Here is a 21,674-nt window from a genome sequence, read left to right on the forward strand (position 1 = left end):
AGCAGAGCTTCCCCTCATTTCAGATCTACCCCTCAGATTTACAGCGACTGCACTTTCAGTGCAATTTCAAGTGCACTTTGCATTTGTAGTGCAAAGTGGATTTGCCTTTCGTAAATAACCCCTATTGCTCGTTAATTGATAGCAGGCTTTTAATATATTAAAAGGAAAGTAAAATATCCCCTTCATATAACTGATACAAAAATATTATGCCCGCGTTTAGACCCGAATAACGAACCCCATTAAAGTCAATGGGTCCCGAATGTCCAAAATCAAAAGTACCCATTTTGAAGGCTTATATGCAAGTAATTGGGCATACAATGGTTATGGGGTCCAGGTGCTGCCCCGGGGGACATGTATCAATAAAATAAAAGTTTGTAAATAATTTCATTTTTAAATGAGCAGCGATTTTTTGATTTTTAAAGTGAAAGCATAAAAATAAAAAAATCCTCCCAATATAGTGCCTGGGGGCTCCCCTTTGTCTACCTGTAAATTGGCAGATCTGTACCATGTCTAGAATCTACTGCAGCAATAATTACATTTATAAAGCCCAAAAAATTAAATTTTGCACCGGAAACAAGATTAGAGATTTTTGGGATAAATTCTGGTGTCATTTTGACTTTGGATAGAAGTAACGAGTGAGTAAAAATTGGTCTTAGGGTGTTGGTGGTGCCTTCCCACCCTTTAGAGGTAATCTTGATGAAAGCAAGAATTGGCCTTGCTGTAAAAAATTGCAATGATATGCACCTGTCAAACAGGTGCAGAAAAATTGGTCTTTGGGTGTTAATTGTGCCCATGAAACCTATACCAAAAATATTCTTCTAGATGAAATGATTGAACACCCTCAAAGCTAGGCAGCCTCGAAGTCCTGCTGAGATTCTACATGCCAAAAAGACTTAATCAGTGACATCGGCATCAGGGGCTTCATAGCTGGTAATCCAGGATGGATTAATACATTTTTATAAAAGTCAAATGGTCCACGGAGTCTGTGGACAGGCACGTTCTATGATCAGTAATGAAACCTCCTGCAGCACTGAATGCCCGTTCTGAAAGCATGCTGGATGCAGGACAGCCCAACAACTCAACAGCATACTGGGCAAGTTCTGCCCAGTGGTCTATTCTCATGACCCAGTAAGTCAGTGGATCATCAGCTGGAAAGCTCTCCATCTCTGTTTTGGCTCCGAGGTAATCGTCCACTATGCGATGCAGATGCTGCTGATGGGATGTGGAAGCTGACAGCCCTGGGCGGCAAGAACTAAAAAAATTCTAAAATGCCTCACTTAGGCGGATGCCTTCTCTAACGCTCCTCACTTGACCAACAGAAGACTCAAAACAACGTTTTCCACCACACTGTAACCTACTGGAGTCAGGAAAAACATTTAATAAAATCCTCTTTAACGTGTACTCAAGAGATTTTATCTTTTGCACTCTCTGTGGGGATAGGAGGAGTTCTGAGACCTTCCCCTTAAAACAGGGGTCAAGGAAGGTTGCCAACCAGTAATCATCCTTCTCCTTTATGCCACGTATTCCTGGGTCCTTTCACAGGCTTTGAAGCATGAAGTTGCCCACGCTCCTCAAATTTGCAGAGGCTTGAGAAGCAGACTCCTCGGGGTCACTCAGGATGACAGCATCTGGAACTGCCAGAATCCTCCTTCTCATCCTCCTCCCCTCTCTCCTTCTGTGTATTCTGTGACACAGGAATGATGGTGTCTGGATAAAGTGGGCCTTGAGAGGAAAGGAAGTTCCCCTCTTCCTCCTGCTGGTCTGCCTCCAGTGCCCTGTCCATAATGCCACGCAGAGTCTGCTCCAGCAGAAACACAACAGGGATTGTGTCACTGATGCATGCAATGTCACTGCTCATCATCCTTGTGGCCTCCTCAAATGGTGACAATACAGTGCATGCATCCTAAATGATCAGCCATTGTCATCTGAAAAAAAAGTCGAGGTCTGAGCCCATTGTTGTGCTGTACTGGCACAAGTACTCGTTGACGGCCCTCTGCTGCATTTATAGCCACTGCAGCATTGCCAAAGTCGAGTACTACTTGGTGGGCATGTCACAAATCAGGTGGTTTATGGGCAGGTGGCATTCCCAATGAATTTCAGCCAACCGAGCACTGGCTGTGTATGACCACCTGAAATAGCTAGACTCTTCTGGTCTGTTCTAGTACATCTTGCAACCCTGGGTACGTACTTAGGAAATGCTGCACCACCAAATTGAGGACATGTGGCAGGCATGGCACATGTGTCAACTTTCCCTGTCTAAGGCCTGACAGGAGGTTTGAGCCATTAACGGACATCACCATTCCTGGCTCCAGCTGGTGTGGTGTGAACCACCTCTGGGCCTGTCCCTGCAGAGCTGCAAGAATCTCTACTCTGGTGTGGTTCCTGTCCCCTAAACACAGCTGAAGCACTGCATGGCACCTGTTAGCCTGACTCATGGAATAGCCCTTTGAATGCTTAGGGGGTACCTGATGTTCATAGGACAATTCTGCAGAGGAGGGCATGGAGGTGGCGGATGAGGAGGTAGAGGGAGTAGAGCTCACAGGTCTGGCATCATCACCACTAGCTGTATGGAGACATTTGGTCACAACAAGCTGCAGCACAGAGCCCTGTCCTGTATCCTTTCAAGTCGCAAGCAGCGTTACCCAGGGTGCTGTGGACTAAGTATATTATTCCTGCTCATGCTTGCTGGACCATGTGTCAGCAGTAAGGTGGATTTTACGGCTGACTGCCTTACCCAACGATGCCAGAATATTCCCTTCCACGTGATGGTAGAGAAATCATTCTTGTCAGTGGAGGCTGCTGAGAGGTAATGACTTGGTACAGCAGAGGCAGACTGAAGTGGATAAGGAGGAGGAGTAAGAGGAGGGACAGATTTGTGCCCCCTTTGTGTGGCTTTTAGAGGCTTTTGCCAAAGGGCTGAGTGGTTGGACGTTAAATGCCTTGTTAGGCATGTGGTACCCAAATTGTTGGTGTTTTTGCCATGTTTGATGTGCCTTGATGAGACACAGTTTGCAGATACCAACACTGCGATCTGCTGCAGATGTGCTGAAAAATGCCCAGACAGCTGAGCTTTGGGGAGTGGGCCGGGACATAACAGCTGCATAATGTGATGGAATAGGGTGGCTGCTCTCTACTTTTTGTTGATGTTGGCCTCCTTAGGGTTGTGCTGCCTCACCTTCAGTTTCCTCCTTCACTCTATCTGGCACCCAAGTCGCATCAGGGACCTCATCATCATCATCATCATAATCTCCATCTCCTCCATCTTCATCATTACCACGGGAGACAACTTGGCAATATGCTGTGGCTTGGGGAACATGAATTCCCATTTGTCTACCAGTGTTCCTCCCTCTCTCTAGGTTCATGTTCCTGTCATCCTGAACCTCAGAAACAACATCTGAATCCAGTAAAGGCTGGGCATCATCAAGGAGCAAGTGGCTGATGCTGTGGTCAAATAACTCAGCTGACTCCTCAATGGCTGATGTTGGGGCCATGGCAGGAGCAGGTGTGGACAAGGAGGCAGGTTTATCCACTAGGGCAACTGCAGGGGACTGCACCCTTGTCCCTGCTTGCATGACAAAGGATGAGGCGTATGAGGAAGGTTTAGTAAGCCAATCCACCACCTCTGCATGCTGTGGCTGGATAGCACCGGCAAACTCACTAAACAGAGGAAATGATGCCCTGCCTGAGGAGTGACCACCACATCGACTTTTGCCTGTGGACACATTTGTTGCTGGCCCCCTTACAGTGCCAAGGGAACATCCGCGTCTTCTTGTTGTCCTCCCAGACATTATTGGGATGGAGGGGGCGATGCTTATAATCAAATGTAAAGAAGAAGTTGAAATCTGTATGTAGATGCACTTTAATCAATGTAAAGAGATGTTTGGTGCACTTTAATTTGAGTACTCAAGCTACATAGACACACTCCATGGATACACTATAATATACTGTAATATAATGCACCAAATGTACAGTGACACACAGAACTATATGGCGTCAAACTGGCAGTAATGCACACAAACCAATATGGAGTTAAACTGGCAGTAACACACGCAAAACTATATTATTATTATTATACACGATTTATATAGCGCCAACAGTTTACGCAGCGCTTTACAATGTATAGGGGGGGACAACACAATAACAGTACAATACAAAAGGTACAGGAGGGCCCTGCTCGTAGAGCTTACATTCTAAAGGGAGGGGGTTGTGGTACAAAAGGTAATAGCTGCAGAGAATGATTTGATGGGGGTGGCTCGGGGACAGTTAGGTGGGTGTGGGATAGGCTTCCCTGAATAAATGAGTTTTCAGGGAACTCCTAAAGGTGGACAGGCTGGGACAGGGAGTACCAGAGGATGGGAGAGGCTCTGGAGAAGTCTTGAAGGCGAGCATGGGAGGAGGTAACAAGGGAGCTAGAAAGCAGGAGGTCCTGGGAGGAGCGGAGGGGACGATTTGGGCGATATCTGCAGATGAGGTTGGTGATGTAGATGGGGGCGATGTTGTACATGCGCACGGGAACCGCCACTCGCGGCATATCGCCGTTGACCGCGGCTTGCTCAGTGCGCCTGCGCTCCGTAGACAGCGGTGCTTGTGTTTCGGCAAATACCTCCTAAACTGTGTAGGTTTAGGAGATATTTCTTGGACCTACAGGTAAGCCTTAATCTAGGCTTACCTGTAGGTCAAAGTTGGTTGTAAGGGTTTACAACCACTTTAAGGGTAGGCCATTAAGGAGAGAGTTGCAGTAATCAAGGCGGGAAATAATCAAGGAGTGAACGAGTTGCTTTGTGGTGTCATTAGTCAGGAAGGGTCGAATTCTGGAGATGTTGCAGAGGTGAAGGCGGCAGGATTTAGCCAGTGATTGGATATGGGGGCTGAAGGAAAGGTCAAGGATTACACCCAGGACCCTGGCTTGTGTGGAGGGACCAATGGTTGTGTTGTTGATGTTAATGGTGAAGTCACGGGGATTGTGAAGGAGGAAATATAATAAGCACAATTTTAGAAAGATTGAGTTTGAGGAAGTGGCGTGACATCCATACTGATATATCATTCAGTAAATTTGAGATCTGTGAGGAGATTGAGGGGGTGAGTTGAGGAGTGGAGAGATATATCTGGGTGTCGTCGGCATAGAGGTGATATTGGAAACCATGGGAGGTTATCAACTGGCCCAGGGAAGAGGTATAGAGCGAGAAGAGGAGTGGCCCTAGGACAGAACCTTGGGGTAACCCAGCAGAAAGAGAGGAAGGGGAGCAGAGGAGATGGAGTTGTAGGTGACACTGAAAGTGCGCTGAGATAGGTAGGAGGAAAACCAGGATAAAGCAGAATCGCAGAGGCCAAGGGAGCCTAATTTGCTGAGGAGGAGCAGGTGGTCAACTGTGTCAAAGGCAGCAGAGGGGTCTAAAAGTATGAGTTTGGAGTAGTGGCCATTGGTTTTGGCAGTTAGTAGGTCATTTGGTGAGTTTAAGTAGGGCAGTTTCAGTAGAATGCTGTGGGCGGAAGCCAGACTGTAGGGGGTCAAGAAGGTTGTTGTCCATGAGGTAACGACTCATTTGGTTATTGACAAGGCGTTCGATGAGCTTGGAGGCAAACGGGAGCAGGGAGATGGGTCTTAAGTTGTTCAAACAAGTGGGGTCTAGTGAGGGTTTTTTGAGTATGGGGGTAACCAGTGCATGTTTGAGCAGGGAAGGAAAGGTGCCTGAGGAGAGGGAGAGGTTGAAGATATGGGTTAGGGAGTTAAGGATAGACTGGGAAGGTGGTAGCAGTAATTGTGAGGGGACAGGGTCCAGGGAGCAGGTAGTGAGGTGGGCTGTGGAGAGGAGTTTATTAACTTCATCTGTGGTAACTGGGAAAAAAGAGGAGAGTATTGAGCGTGGTGTTGGACCTGTTGTGTTAGGTAGGGGAGGAAGTTGAATGCTGGATATCTCCTTGCGAATTGTGTCAATTTTGCTATTGAAATGGTTGGCAATCTGTTGAGTGGTAAGCAAGTTGGTGGGTGGGGGAAGTGGGGGGTGAAGTAAGGAATTAAGGGTAGAAAAGAGTTGACGAGGTTTGGATGAGAGTGTTTTGATGAGAGTGTTGTAATAGGTTTGTTTAGCAGTGTGGAGGCAGGAGTTGTATTTAGAAGGGCAGATTTGTAGTGGGTAAATTCTTGCAGGGACTTAGATTTACACCATGCTCGCTCAAGAGCACGGCTATGTCTCTTGAGACTTCTGGTGTCGTCTGTTTGCCAGGGTTGTGGCAGACGGGGCCTTGTTCTGCGTGTAACAAGAGGAGCAAGTACATCTAAGGAGGATGACAGCGTGTTGTTGTAGATGGAAGTGGTTAGGTCTGGGCAGGACAGGGGTGCGATTTTGTCATAAAGGACATCAGTAGCACAATGAAGAAGGGAAGGGTTGAGGTTGCGAAGTATTCTGCGGGTAGTGGTTTGTAGGTTGACAGCATGGGATGTAGGAGACAAGGAGAGAGTGAAAAGGATAAGGTTGTGATCAGAGAGAGGAAAGGGTGTGTTAGAGAAATTGCAGGGAGTACAGCGATGGGAGAATATGAGGTCGAGTGTGTTCCCGTTGGAGTGACTGGTGGTTTGTGTCCATTGTGTTAGGTTAAAAGAGGAGGTTAGGTTGAGTAGTTTAGAAGTGGTAGCAGTATTAACATTGATTGGAATGTTAAAGTCACCTAGGATGATAGCAGATACTTTAGATGAGAGAAAATTGGGTAGCCATGCAGAGAAATCATCCAGAAAGCATGACACTGGTCCAGGAGGTCGATAAATAACTGAGACCCTTAGACAAACTGGAGAGAAAAGAGGAATGCAGTGCATTTCGAAAGAGCAGGGGAAAGAGAGGGAGGTGTGGGAAGTACCTGAAAGGTGCATTGTGGGGAGAGGAGAAGTCCGACACCACCTCCTTTTTGTCCACTGGGTCTGGTGGATTGAGTCCAAAGGAGGCCACTGTGGGACAGGGCAGCTGGAGAGGTAGTGTCAGATCTCTGGAGCCAGGTTTCAGTTATAGCAAGTAGATTAAGGGATTTGGAGAGGAAAAGGTCATTGATAGAGGCTAGTTTGTTGAAGACTGAGTGGGCATTCCAGAGGGCACATGAAAGAGGGGGGCCGACTTGTGGAATTAGGGGAATTGGGATGAGAAGGTGGGCGTTACAACTGTTGGAGGAGGTAGACAGCATATTTTGGGGGTGGGAATTGGGTATGAGACTATATGGCGTTAAACTGGCAGTAACGCACACAGAAGTAAATGGCGTTAAACTGGCAGGAACGCACACAGAACTATATGGCGTTAAACTGGCAGTAACACACACAGAAGTAAATGGCGTTAAACTGGCAGTAACGCACAAAACTATATGGCGTTAAACTGGCAGTAATGCAAACAGAACTATATGTCATTAACCTGGCAGTAATGCAGCAAAACAATAGGGCGTTAAACTGTAAGTAACCCACACAAAACGATATGGCGTTAAACTGGCAGTAATGCACATAGAAGTAAATGGCGTTAAACTGGTAGTAATGCACACAGAAGTAAATGGCATTAAACTGACAATAACGCAATCAAATAGATGTGTTCAGCTACACTGCCGCTTTCGGAACTGTCCTTACTCTAGCTATACAGTAATGTCAAGATTACTGACACGGTCTCACTACACTACACTGAAACTATATGAGCTGTCCCTACGCTACACTAATGTATGTATGAATGACACAGTCTCACTACACTACAGCAAAACTATCTGAGCTGTCCCTACTCTAGCTGCACACTATGCAAAGCTGAATGATGGTCTTCCTCACTACACTCGAGATGCCTATGTAAACAAGGCATTTCCCCGTTCTGCCTAGTGACATGACAGAGATCACTGCTCCCTGTCATCAGGAGAAGTGATCACTGTCATGTGAGTAGTAGCCCATCCCCCCACAGTTAGAATCACTCCCTAGCACACACTTAACCCCTTGATCGCCCCCTAGTGTTTAACCCCTTCCCTGCCAGTGTCATTTACACAGTAATCAGTGCATTGTTATAGTACTGATCGCTGTATAAATGACAATGGTCCCAAAATAGTGTCAAAAGTGTGCGATGTGTCCGCCATTATGTTGCAGTCATGGTAAAAATCGCAGATCGCCGCCATTACTAATAAAAAAATATATAATAAAAATGCCATAAAACTATCCCCTATTTTGTAGACGCTATAACTTTTGCGCAAGCCAATCAATATACATTATTGCGATTTTTTTCTTACCAAACATATGTAGAAGAATACATATCGGCCTCAACTAAGGAAAAAAATGTTTTTTATATATTTTTGGGGGATATTTATTATAGCAAAAAGTAAAAAATATTGCTTTAAAAAAAAAAAAAAATTCATTTTTGTTTATAGCACAAAAACGAAAAAAACGCAGAGGCGATCAAATACCCCCAAAAGAAAGCTCTATTGGTGGGGGAAAAAAAGAGTCAATTTTGTTTGGGTGCAACGTCGCACGACCACGCAATTGTCAGTTAAAGCGACGCAGTGCCAAATCTCAAAAAGTGCTCTGGTCAGGAAGGGGGTAAAAGTGAAGTAGATAATCTTGCATCAGGTTTCTCAATTCCCCCCTTATCTATGGATTGTTGTAATGTTTCAAATTTAATTCTAGGTTTTCCACTCTTCCACACCGAGATAATATTCCTAAATAATCGTAACGTCAACCATATGGGGCAATTATGCAATACATATAGCATTTGGGGCATCCACACCATCCTCACCAAATTTGCTCTACCTACCATGGACAATTGGAATTTACTCCATGTTTTGCGCAGTTGTCTTAATTTGACAAAAAGTGGGAGTATATTCTTATCTGTATATTCTGTAATATTTGGTGTAATTATCACTCCCAAATATTTAAATGATTTAACTAGGGTCATCTGATGAGCCTGGTGCGGATGCACGAAACACGCAGGGTCCAAAAGCAGCATTATGGACTTGTCCAAATTAATATGGAATCCTGAAAAGGATCCATACAAGTCTATTAACCACTTGCTTACTGGGTGCTTAAACCCCCCTCCTGCCCAGACCAATTTTCAGTGCTGTCACACTTTGAATGACAATTGCGCAATCATGCTACATTGTACCCATATTACATTTTTATAATTTTTTTCCCCACAAATAGAGCTTTATTTTGGTGGTATTTGATCACCTCTGGGTTTTTAATTTTTTGTTAAAAAAAAATGAAAAAATATGAGGCTGCACTGATGGGCACCGATAGGCTACATTGATAGGCACTGATAAGGCGGCACTGGTGGGCACTGATGGGTGGCACTGGAGGGCATTGATAGGTGGCAGTGAAGGGCACTAATAGGTGGCCCTGATGGGTGGCAGTGATGGACAGTGATGGGCACTAGTAGGTGACACTGGTAGGCAGAACTGCTAGGTGGCACTGATGAGGCACTGATTGACACCACTGGTGGGCATTGATAGGTGACACTCCTGGGCATTGATAGTTGGCACTGATTGGGGGCACTGATTTATACTAGTGGGCACTGATATGGCCTCTTCCTCTTCGGGACCAATGTCCCTTACACAGAAGTCAGTGATCAAAGATTACCGATCTTCTGTTTACATCACGTTATTAGCTGTAATTAGCTGGCAGCTGATCACGTGGTAAGGGGCCTGGATCATAGTGCGTGGGGAGCCTTAAAGGGGAGGATGCCTATTGAAAGCCTCCCAGCAATGTAGGTCCATGCTGTAGCCGTCATTCGGCTATAGTGTGGATGGGAACAAGTTAAGGACATAACTGCGGACAGGGATGGGCCTTTATACCCCAAAAACACTAGCGTGTCATCCGCATAGAGTGCTATCTTATCTTCGCCTGTAGATCTACGAAATCCCACAACATTTGAAGAAGAGACGAATAGCCTCAGCTAGTGGTTCAATGGCCAGAGCAAAAAGAAGCAGGGATAGGGGACATCCCTGCCTTGTCCCTCTGGTCAATGAAAAAGGGGCCGATACGCATCCATTCACCTGTACCCTTGCACTTGTGGAGTTATATAATAGTTGTATCCATTTAATAAATCTAGGGCCAAACCCATATCATTTTAAGCAATTCCACAAAAAGACCCATTATAATGTCAAATGCTTTAGCTGCATCGAGTGACAGTATAGCTGTTTCCCATGTTATCTGTTGGAAGTTGTAGATTTAAGAATAGACACCGGATATTATTCACTGTAGATCAATTAGGAATAAAGCCCGACTGATCACAATGAATTAATTTTGAAATGCATCTTGATAATCTAATTGCCAGTACCTTTTCCAGCAGCTTGATGTCTGACATTAACAACGATATTGGACTGTATGAGTCAGGATTATTTGTGTCCTTACCAGGTTTCAATAAGACAATAATTACTGCTTCAGTCATAGAGGGTGGTAAAGAACACACCTCCATGGCATAATTAAAGACTTCAAGCAATTCGGGTAACAACACATCCCCATATTTTATATATATTTCCCCTGGAAGACCATCTGGTCCTAATGCTTTATTATTAGTTAAATTAGATTCTGCATTTCTTAGCTCGTTAATGGGCCCTCCAAAGCCACCCTTTCATCATTTGAAATGTTTGGTAAATCAATAGTATTAAAGAATCTATTCAGTGACTCCTCTGGGTAAGATACCTTACTCTTATATAGTGCCTGGTAAAATTCCCTGAATACCTCCAATATCTCTGGGTTAGTATCAGTCCTCTTATTTGAAGATGATTGTATTTCAATTATATATGATGCTGGCCGCTGAGCTTTTACAGCAGTTGCCAATAGGTGTCCTGTCCCCTCTCCCTCCTCATAATATGGTTGTTGTAGGAAGAATCTTTTATTTTCTGCCTTCTTCTTAGCCACTGCTGCATAATGTAGTTGGCTATGAAGCCATTCGTTTTTTAGTATCTTCATTTGGATTATTTATATATAGGAATTCGGCCTTCATTGGGTTATCAGCTAGATTGTTTTCCCACTGCCTAGATTTTTTCTTATTTTTTGATATCTGCGCAATAAGAAGACCATGGAGGTATGCTTTCAATGCATCCCAATATATTAGAAGTGAGACTGGGGTTCTGTTTATATTATGGTAAGTAATTAATTCAGTCATAGTTCCTTCAGATGGAGAAAAAGGTGACAACCAGTATGGGTTCACCTTCCATAGAGTACATCCTGGACTAGTTCTAAAAGAAAAAATTAACCCTATAGGGGAATGGTCTGAGATACAACTGGCCTCATACTTAATATCACAAAGATATGGGAGCAAAGAATATGTTTCCAATGCTAAGTCTATTCTAGAGAAAGTTTTATAGCTACTAGAAAAGCATGAAAATTGCCTATTTGTTGGATTACGCTGTCTCCAGAGATCTATCAATCCAATTCCGCTACATATCTGGCGAAGGCTGTAAGCCCCAATGAAGTTTGCTTATCCGTTATATTGTATTTATCTATTGCAGAATCCATATAGTTATTAAAGTCACCAACCAATAGGCATGCACTATCTAGTTTATCAGCTACAAACTGAATATATTCTTTAAATACTTCAGTTGAATATGGCGGGGGAATATATATTTACAATCACATATGGTCAGCCTGAAAATGTACAGTACAAAAAAAAAAAATTTACCTTTACTATCATTCTTAATGTGTCTACGTGTAAAATCCAATCCATTAGATATAAGTATAGAAACTCCTCTGGAGTATGATGTATATATAGAATGATACTGAATATTAACCACTTTCAGACCGGACCATTTTGCTGGTCAATGACCAGAGGTCTTTTTACAATTTGGCACTGCGCTGCTTTAACTGATAATTGCGCGGTCATGCAATGTTGTACCCAAACAAAATTTGTGTCCTTTTCTTCCCACAAATAGAGCTTTCTTTTGATGGTATTTGATTGCCTCTGCGATTTTTATTTTTTGCGATATAAACGTAAAAAGACTGCAAATTTTGAAAAAAAATGATATTTTCTACTTTTTGTTATTAGAAAAATCCAATAAACTCAATTTTAGTCATACATTTAGGCCAAAATGTATTCAGCCACATGTCTTTGGTAAAAAAAAAGTCAATAACTGTATATTTATTGGTTTGCGCAAAAGTTGTCACATCTACAAACTAAGGTACGTTTTCTGGAATTTACGCAGCTTTTAGTTTACGACTGCCTATCTCATTTCTTGAGGTGCTAAAATGGCAGGGCAGTACAAAACCCCCCAAATGACCCCATTTTGGAAAGTAGACCCCCTAAGGAAATTGATAAGTGGCATGTTGAGCCCATTGAATATTTTATTTTTTTGCCTCAAGCGATTGAATAATGACAAAAAAAAAATTTTTTTTTTTTTTTTACACAAAGTTGTCACTAAATGATATATTGCTCACACATGCTATGGGCATATGTGAAATGACACCCCAAAATACATTCTGCTGCTTCTCCTGAGTACGGGGATACCACATGTGTGGGACTTTTTGGGAGCCTAGCCGCGTACGGGGCCCCGAAAACCAAGCACCGCCTTCAGGCTTTCTAAGGGCGTAAATTTTTGATTTCACTTCTCACTACCTATTACAGTTTTGAAGGCCATAAAATGCCAAGATGGCACAAAACCCCCACAAATGACCCCATTTTAAAAAGAAGACACCCCAAGCTATTTGCTGAGAGGCATGTTGAGTCCATGGAATATTTTATATTTTGCCACAAGTTGCGGGAAAATTACAAACTTTTATTTATTTATTTATTTTTTCACAAAGTTGTCACTAAATTATATATTGCTCACACATGCTATGGGCATATGTGAAATGACACCCCAAAATAAATTCTGCTGCTTCTCCTGAGTGCGGGGATACCACATATGTGGGACTTTTTGGGAGCCTAGCCGCGTACGGGGCCCCGAAAACCAAGCACCGCCTTCAGGCTTTCTAAGGGCGTAAATTTTTGATTTCACTTCTCACTACCTATTACAGTTTTGAAGGCCATAAAATGCCAAGATGGCACAAAACCCCCACAAATGACCCCATTTTAGAAAGTAGACACCCCAAGCTATTTGCTGAGAGGCATGTTGAGTCCATGGAATATTTTATATTTTGCCACAAGTTGCGGGAAAATTACAAACTTTAATTTTTTTTTTTTTTTTTTTCACAAAGTTGTCACTAAATGATATATTGCTCCCACATGCCATGGGCATATGTGAAATGATACCCCAAAATAAATTCTGCTGCTTCTCCTGAGTACGGGGATACCACATATGTGGGACTTTTTGGGAGCCTAGCCGCGTACGGGGCCCCGAAAACCAAGCACCGCCTTCAGGCTTTCTAAGGGCGTTACAGTTTTGAAGGCCATAAAATGCCAAGATGGCACAAACCCCCCCCCAAATGACCCAATTTTGGAAAGTAGACACCCCTAAATTTAGGGGTACACTAGTGAGACTAGGTAATAAATGGCGGGTGCCCTGAAACTATAAAAAAATAACGAACCAACCAGCGTCACCTGTATCAGTTATATGGTGATCACTGGTGAAAGGGTTAACTAGGGGGCAATCAGGGGGCTTTATGCGGTATTATATGGGGGTCCCTGGCGCTATAAAAAGCTGCGGCGAACCTAAATACCTACCTGCCTAACTAGCGTCACCTGTGACACTAATACAGCGATCAGAAAAACGATCGCTTATTAGGCTGGGTTCACACTGGAGCGATGTGGGAACGCCACGAATCCGCGGCGGGTTCCCGCATCGCATGCCTCCCGGCGGCAGTTCACACTGCCCTATGCGAACTGCTGGGAGTGTCAGTGAAATGTTAATGACACCCCCAGATCAGTTCGCATATCGCAGTGCGATCTGCAAACTCGGATCGCATGGTGTGAACACCCATGCGATCCGATTCTGCTGCGGACCAAAAAAAGGGTCCCGTGCGAGTTTGCGGTGGGTGCGGCGCGAATTCAGCCATACTATCTGTATGGCTGAACTCGAATCGCACAGAGATCAGATGTGATTTGCACTGCAGTGCGGTGCGAATCACATCCGTTCTCATAAACCGCTGCAATGTGAACCCAGCCTTAGTGACACTGGCGACGGGGGGTGATCCCGGGGTTAAACCTTTATTGGGGGGGGGGTTAGGGGGTACCTTAGAACTAAAGGGGGCTAACCCTAACTGCCCTAACAGTTATTACAGTCACAAATGACACCCGCCGGGTGATCAGGGGGTTAAACCTTTATTAGGTAATAAATGGCGGGTGCCCTGAAACTATAAAAAAATAACTAACCAACCAGCGTCACCTGTAACAGTTATATGGTGATCACTGGTGAAAGGGTTAACTAGGGGGCAATCAGGGGGCTTTATGCGGTAGTATATGGGGGTCCCTGGTGCTATAAAAAGCTGCGGCGAACCTAAATACCTACCTGCCTAACTAGCGTCACCTGTGACACTAATACAGCGATCAGAAAAACGATCGCTTATTAGGCTGGGTTCACACTGGAGCGATGCGGGAACGCCACGAATCCGCGGCGGGTTCCCGCATCGCATGCCTCCCGGCGGCAATTCACACTGCCCTATACGAACTGCTGGGAGTGTCAGTGAAATGTTAATGACACCCCCAGATCAGTTCGCATATCGCAGTGCGATCTGCAAACTCGGATCGCATGGTGTGAACACCCATGCGATCCGATTCTGCTGCAGACCAAAAAAAGGGTCCCGTGCGAATTTGCGGCGGGTGCGGCGCGAATTCAGCCATACTATCTGTATGGCTGAACTCGAATCGCACAGAGATCGGATGTGATTTGCACTGCAGTGCGGTGCGAATCACATCCGTTCTCATAAACCGCTGCAATGTGAACCCAGCCATAGTGACACTGGCGACGGGGGGTGATCACGGGGTTAAACCTTTATTGGGGGGGTTAGGGGGGTACCCTAGAACTAAAGGGGGCTAACTCTAACTGCCCTAACAGTTATTACAGTCACAAATGACACCAATGGAATAAAAAAAAAAATGCAATTGGTGTCACTGTGACTGGGGGTGCAGGGGTGATTGGGGGGGTGATCGTGGGGTGAAGTGTCGTGTTGGTGCAACTCACCGATCCTCTCTCCTCAGTGCCGGAACGAAAAATACCGACACGGAGGAGAGATTACATCACTTCCTCTCCTGTGTTTACATTACAGGAGAGGAAGTGATGTCACGCCTCACTTCCATTCGTCAGGAGCGATCGAGAGGGGGTGGCCATGAATGAATGGCCGCCCCCTCATCCCGTATCGCTTCTGAACGAAAACCGACCGCCGCTGGCACCGGGGGGGGGGGGCCCGATCGGGCCCCCCACCCGCGGGAAGGCAGGGACGTACAGGTACGCCCATATGCCTGCCCGTGCCATTCTGTCGACGTACATCGTCGTGCGGCGGTCGGCAAGTGGTTAAACTGATTCCATTTTAAGTAATGCAACGTGTCAGAGTTTAAATGGGTTTCCTGGAGACATATTATTGAGGGTGAGAATACTTTTTCAAGACACTATAGGTTCATACAAATAGATTAGGATAATGAAAATTTCAGATGAATTAAAAAAGACTGGTCAAATTTGACAAGTTAAACCGGGTACAAACATAGGCAATTGAAACCTGCCAAGTAATGAAATAAATGCATAAGCAAGGGTTGCCCCACCATCTAAATGGTCAGTAGATAAAGAAGAATAGGCAGCTGATATTAAAAGTAAAGTTCAACTTTTCCTGTAAAAATAAGGCTTGGCCCATGTCTTTTCGGCTCCAGAACCTCCTTTCTTATTAGTCTTTTAATATTATGGTCTGTCTCATTCATTCACAAAGAGGCTTAGACATAATATTCATTCAGTTTTTACAGGATTTGGACCAGCCAATTGCAAATAGTCAAGAAAATACAATATGCATAATAATAAACAAAAAAAAAAAATGTAAGGGGTCAATATATGAATCACATATTAAATATTCAGTATAGCCTGGGTCCAAATATGGGTTATCACATACACTGCTAGGGAGGGTAACTTCACTTGTCTATGATTTCAACCCTAATACTGGTCAAATAACAAAGAAATAGTCAAAGATTGCTATTTTATGTCAAGGAAAGTAGTGTACATTTTGGAAAAAAATATATCTCCAACTATATTCATTTAAAATAAACAATTACTTTCCAGGAACTTAATCCAACAGCAACTAATGGGACCAGGAAGGGTCTTCTGCAAGTAAAAAAATAACAGCTTTCTGTGGTTTTGGTTTTGTTTTTCCTTCCTAAGTATTAACACTGTTGAGACTGGCCTAAAGTGCCATCATTTCCAGGAGACCACCATAAAATCCAGCCACTTTGTCTATTGTCACATTGCTGCCTCCTTCATTGTTCTTACATTTTTTACATGTGGATGTGGCAGCTCCCCAAGCCCCCACTTACTTACGTACTTACATGAAGAGAAGGTTTGGGACTTTATATGAAGTAAGTGACCGAATAGGCAATGTGAACATGGAGTGGCTGACGAGTATGAAGTAAAAAATAAACCTAGTAACATTGTGTCATCTCATATATACAATGGCATAACATAAACACATTATGTAAAATTGTAGTTGGATTTATTAAATATACATCACATAGTAACATGGTAGCATAATAGCATGTAAATTAATGATAATGACACAATAATGGTAATGAAACCACCGGAATCCATGATAATAGAAAAACCATAACATATTGGTATAGGCCAGTATAGCATATTAAAAGAAAAGGTTGATGTTACTCTTGATTTGATGATCATAAAAGCATCTATATAGCTCGACCCGTTTAATGGATAACCTTCAATCTTCAGGAGCAGATGCAGTATCACTATCTATAAAAAATCGGTAGAATATCTTAGGGGCTATCCAGATGACAGGCAGGGGAAAACAAGAATAAATATTGGATTAAGGATGATAACCTTAAATCATCCCTTGTTACTTACAGATGACCTGTGTGTGTGGGTGAAGGGCACCAGGAGCTGAAACCTGCCGGGGGGGAAAAATATTTTTTACTTCATACTCGCCAGCCACTCCATGTTCACATTGCCTATTCGGTCGCATACTTCATATAAAGTCCCAAACCTTCTCTTCATGTTAATAGTAATTAGGGATGGAGGCACTTCACATTCTATGCCTTGGCCTCACACAAAGTCCCAAACCTCTTTCCTTTACCCACTTGTACTTAAGTGAGCCCCATCTTGATCCAATGATGTGCATGAGAGCAGAGGCTCTCTCAGCTCTCTCCCTCCTCATAGGCTCAGACACTGCCATTGGCTCCTCCTGCTGTCAATCACATCCAGTGAGGAGGGAGCGGGGGCTGTGCTGTGCCCTGCTCCGTGTATCTTATGAACACACAGATCGGGGTTCAGGAGCGAGAATGCACGAGTGCTCCCATAGTGAGCAGCTTGCTATGGAGGCACTCAACAGGGGGAAGGAGCCAGGAGCACCGTAAGGGGACTTGAGAAGAGGAGGATCAGGGCTGCTCTGTCCACAACCATTGCACAGAGCATGTGTCTGTTATTTTAAAAAAAATGACACCTTTACGATCACTTGCATTCTCTGCATTAGGGTAAAAAAAAAACCTTCCATGGTCACCTGCTCCTTAAATAATTACCTGAGCTTAAACCAGCTCTGTGCCCAAAAGCAGCGATGCTGCTCTCTTTCTTTTCTCACTGGACATGTAGGCAACAGCAGGAGCCTTTGACTCCTGCTCCTGTCAATCAGATCCTATGAGGAGAGCGTGGGGGACAGGGGTGAGCCATGCTGTGTGTGTCAAAAGATGCACACAGCCATGCTCGAGATCTAGCCCCCACATCTGCCCACCTAGCAAGGGGCTTTCTAGGAGGGCAGACACAGAAAGTGAGGAGCAGAAGAGGAGGTTCAGGGCTGTTCTGTGCAAAACTATTGCACAGAGCAGGTAAGAATAACATGTTAAAAATAAATAAATAAATAAATAAAAAATCTTACAATCACTTTAATGCAGTTGTTAGGGGTAAGGCACAAGATAGCTGGACTTTTTCTGACAAATTAATAATATTTTACCTGGAGAGGTTAGTGTCGGTGTAAATCTGTCTGTAGCATCAAAGAACTCTTCTTCAGAACTACTGTCACCAAAACCCGGAGGAGGCTCAAGAATAAGCGTATTAACCTCATTATATGATTTCCGCCTGCGGCCCTTTTCCTTTAGTTTACTTTCTGGTAATAAATCTTGAACACAGTTGCTCTCAGGGCTACTAGGGATGTTCCTGTCCACACTACTAGCAGGGGAGACATTTGAGCAGAGACTATAGTATTCCATAACATTGCTTTCTGTAAGCTGACATCCAGGAAAAAAGAGGATTTCATTGTCCTCTCGGCAGTCTGCATCTTTGGGTGATCTAGGTTTTTCCTTGGTATCCATTATAGTGGTTTCTCTGCTATTGGCCATCTGCAAAAAACAAAGCAATGGATCTGATTCTTCACACCCATCTCCTTTGCATTTCACATCTGAATTATCAGCAAAAACTCCCTGATCTTCTGTAGTTACATCATTTAAGATGGGCGTATAGAATTGGAAGAACTCTGGCCGGCTAGAAGAACAGGTCTCTAGGTCATCTTCTTCCAAAGCATCGATCGAGTCACTGGACCAGCTAATTTTGTAACCCTGGCTTCCTGTGTTGGCTGAATCAGAAGCTTCAGAAATACTGTCGGTATCGTTTCCACAATCACATTGGCTCTCCTCAATGACAGCACTTTTTTGTGATTCTTCATCTTGTTTCGGCACTTGCACTTCTTCATCCTCTTCCTCTTCTTCCAGCAAAGGTTTAATATTGCGTTGTCTTAAAAACTGGCGTTCTGATGAGAGGTCTAAAGACGAATCAATATCTGATGACTCCTCAGAATCACTGCACGCTCTGGATTCATATCCTTAAAAAAAAAAAAATGTTGATGTTATTTTTTTTTCTATGAGCAGTACATTAAAAAAGAAAAGCAGACGTATATATAATAAGTAACAAAAATAGGCATTTAGATGGCCTTGGCTGGCTCCAGACTGGAACTGCACAAATGCGCAGTTCCATGCCGAGTGTCACAGCCATATTTTTCACTTGCAACTTTTTCCTGTCACAGGCATTTACTGACAGGAAAAAAGTGCCAGTTTTTTACTGGCTGCCAGTAAAAATCCTGATTGTTGGCAACACTGCGCAAATTGTTCCTCCTCTTTGATATCTTTACTAAAGCTATCTATACATGAAGGTTTCTAAATGTTTGTCAACAAATTATCAAATTTTTACAATAATTTTTTTGACATGCAGCTCACAATCTCCAAACTGGGGATTTTATAATACTAATTTATAAATTTTACCAACTCTAGAAGATGTATTATTATCTTTCTGCTATATTTAATATAGTAATAAGGCCTGGGACAGGACAAAAAAAAAAATATAGAGGAATCTGCAGGGGCGTCGGGAGGGGGTGGCTAGGGGGGGCTGAAGCCCCGAATGCGACCCCCTAAAGCCCCAAGTTGCAGCTCTGCAGGCTCTCCATTGTTAGCCCCGAGTGCCGCGGCGAGCGCCGGGACCAATCTGATCCCGAGCACCGCCAAGTGTGGCCAAGTGCGGCCAAGTGCCACAGCAGGTCCCGCCTTCTGGAGCCTGCAACACCTATGATGGATCGGGACCACGGGATGTGTGACGTCCATCATAGGCGCTGCACGCTCCAGAAGGCGGGAATTACAAAAGCGGCCGCCGCGGCACATCCCCGCTCGGCGCTCGGGCGGGCCGCTCTCCTCTCCTCTTCTCCTCCTCCTCCTCCTCTGAGGGCTGGCTGCTGTGACACCGCACACCACAGCTGAGGTAGGTCAGACACTGTATGTGGGTCAGGTCGGTCAGTGTATGTAAATGTCAGTGTAGGTAGGTCAGGCAAGTCAGTGTAGGTAGGTCAGTGTATGTAAATGTCAGCGTAGGTAGGTCAGTGTAGGTAGGTCAGTGTATGTAAATGTCAGTGTATGTGTAGGTCAGTGTAGGTAGGTCAGGCAAGTCAGTGTAGGTAGGTCAGTGTAGGTAGGTCACTTCTGTTAGTGTATGTAGGTCAGTGTATGTAAATGTCAGTTTATGTAGGTCAGTCAGGTCAGTGTAGGTAGGTCAGGTCGGTTAGTGTAGGTAGGCCAGTGTATGTAGGTCACTACCGTCAGTGTAGGTAGGTCACTACCGTCAGTGTAGGTAGGTCAAGTAGGTTAGTGTAGGTAGGTCATAGTGCAACAGTCTCCAATTCAGTTTGTTTTTCCATGGACCAAAAAGTGGTGATCCTAGGACCAGTGGGCAGTGACTATAATTTCTGCAGTTTGCATCAACCTGACCACTGTATAAAATTCATTGAGAAAGGCAGTAGATGCCTTGCCAATACAAGTGACACAATTCAATTTATGAAACATAATGCTGTCTGTGGAAGTGATTGGATGCATCATCCATCCTATTTTTTTTTTGGTATGTTTACCTTCTTCGGTAGAAATGCGATGAACTTGGCTGTGAGGACACCATTCAAATATAGATGCAGCAGGACTCACTAGCAGCTTACAATACCCAGAAATGAGACATGCGATGTCTTTGGCATTATTTGATTCCAATAATAGAGAAAGTGGCTTTGGAAAAAATAGAGAGTTAGTATGGTGTTAAGTTCTACTTTTTTTTTTTACTTCTTAACTAGTAAAAAATAATGAAACTGCATCAGTTTATTGTTTATCTGATCATTGTTTATAAGGATCTAGCTGGCCTGACTAAGTTATAGGAGAGGAATGTTTAGACCCTTTGCAGTTTGCATACCAGCTAAGACTGGGGGTTAAGGATTCCATCATTTTCATGGTAAATGCATGTGTGTGCACACCTGGATAAGTCAGCAAGCACTGTGAGGGTAATGTTTTTTTACTTCTGCAGTGCTTTTGATACTATCAGGCCGGATCTTTTGGGGGCGAGAAGCTAGAAGCAATACAGGTTGATGTATCTGTGTTATGTATTCTATGTTGTATTTTAATTGTATGGATGTTTCATTTGTAGTGTAGGTTTAATTTTTCTATTTGGTGTTAAAGGCTGTTATTAGTAAATTTGTTGTGTTTTTGCATCTTGTTCAGTATATCGTTGTGACCTTGTGTTGTCTTTGTTAAGTGTGTCTGTGTCGTAACAATTTCCCAATTTCCCTTTGGGATTAATAAAGTATTGTGTATTGTTATGGATAGTGGGTTAGCACAAAAGCTAGACAATTAGCATTTTCACAAGGGGCTCAGAAATGGAAGTCCCATGTTTTTATTGAGAAAGGTTCCCTATAAACTTGGTGTGTCATTTATATTTGCACATGCAAATATTATGTATGTGCATGTGGGTAAATTACTCCCTTGTGTCACAGTGTGCCTTTTGTAAGTTACCCCCTGCTTTGAAATTTATTTGTGTAAATGTGTTATGGTATAGTGTATTTTGTATAAGCTATAAACTTTTAACCTTCTTAGAATTTCGTGTTTACAGATGACAGTATAAAAACTTTTAGCCTCTCCTTCAGCATTTTGCTTTAAAGCTGAACTCCAGGCAGTTTTAAAAGACACAAATTAATGCATCTCTTTATTCATAAATGTGTTGTTTTGCCAGCTGTGTTGGGCAGCCATGTCCAACACAATCCCAGTGCAAGAGTATGGAAATTTGGACATGTTGCATTTTGGCACAATGCG

At 43.7% G+C, this 21,674-nt stretch overlaps 1 protein-coding gene across 2 annotated transcripts in view; it reads right to left on the minus strand.

The window, feature by feature from the left end:
- FRMPD1 (FERM and PDZ domain containing 1) overlaps positions 1–21,674 on the minus strand; it is a 278,358-nt gene that overhangs the window by 8,140 nt on the left and 248,544 nt on the right. For both annotated transcript variants that reach the window (XM_077475354.1, XM_077475353.1), the window contains 2 exons: positions 20,456–20,600; positions 18,026–18,889 (listed from right to left, as the gene is read on the minus strand). In XM_077475354.1, coding sequence (XP_077331480.1) covers positions 18,026–18,889; positions 20,456–20,600 — 1,009 coding nt within the window. The remainder of the gene's footprint in view (positions 1–18,025; positions 18,890–20,455; positions 20,601–21,674) is intronic.

Source organism: Lithobates pipiens, unplaced genomic scaffold, assembly GCF_037356315.1.
Source record: "Lithobates pipiens isolate NorthernLeopardFrog02 unplaced genomic scaffold, aLitPip1_a1.2 Scaffold_13, whole genome shotgun sequence".
Lineage (NCBI taxonomy): Eukaryota > Metazoa > Chordata > Amphibia > Anura > Ranidae > Lithobates > Lithobates pipiens.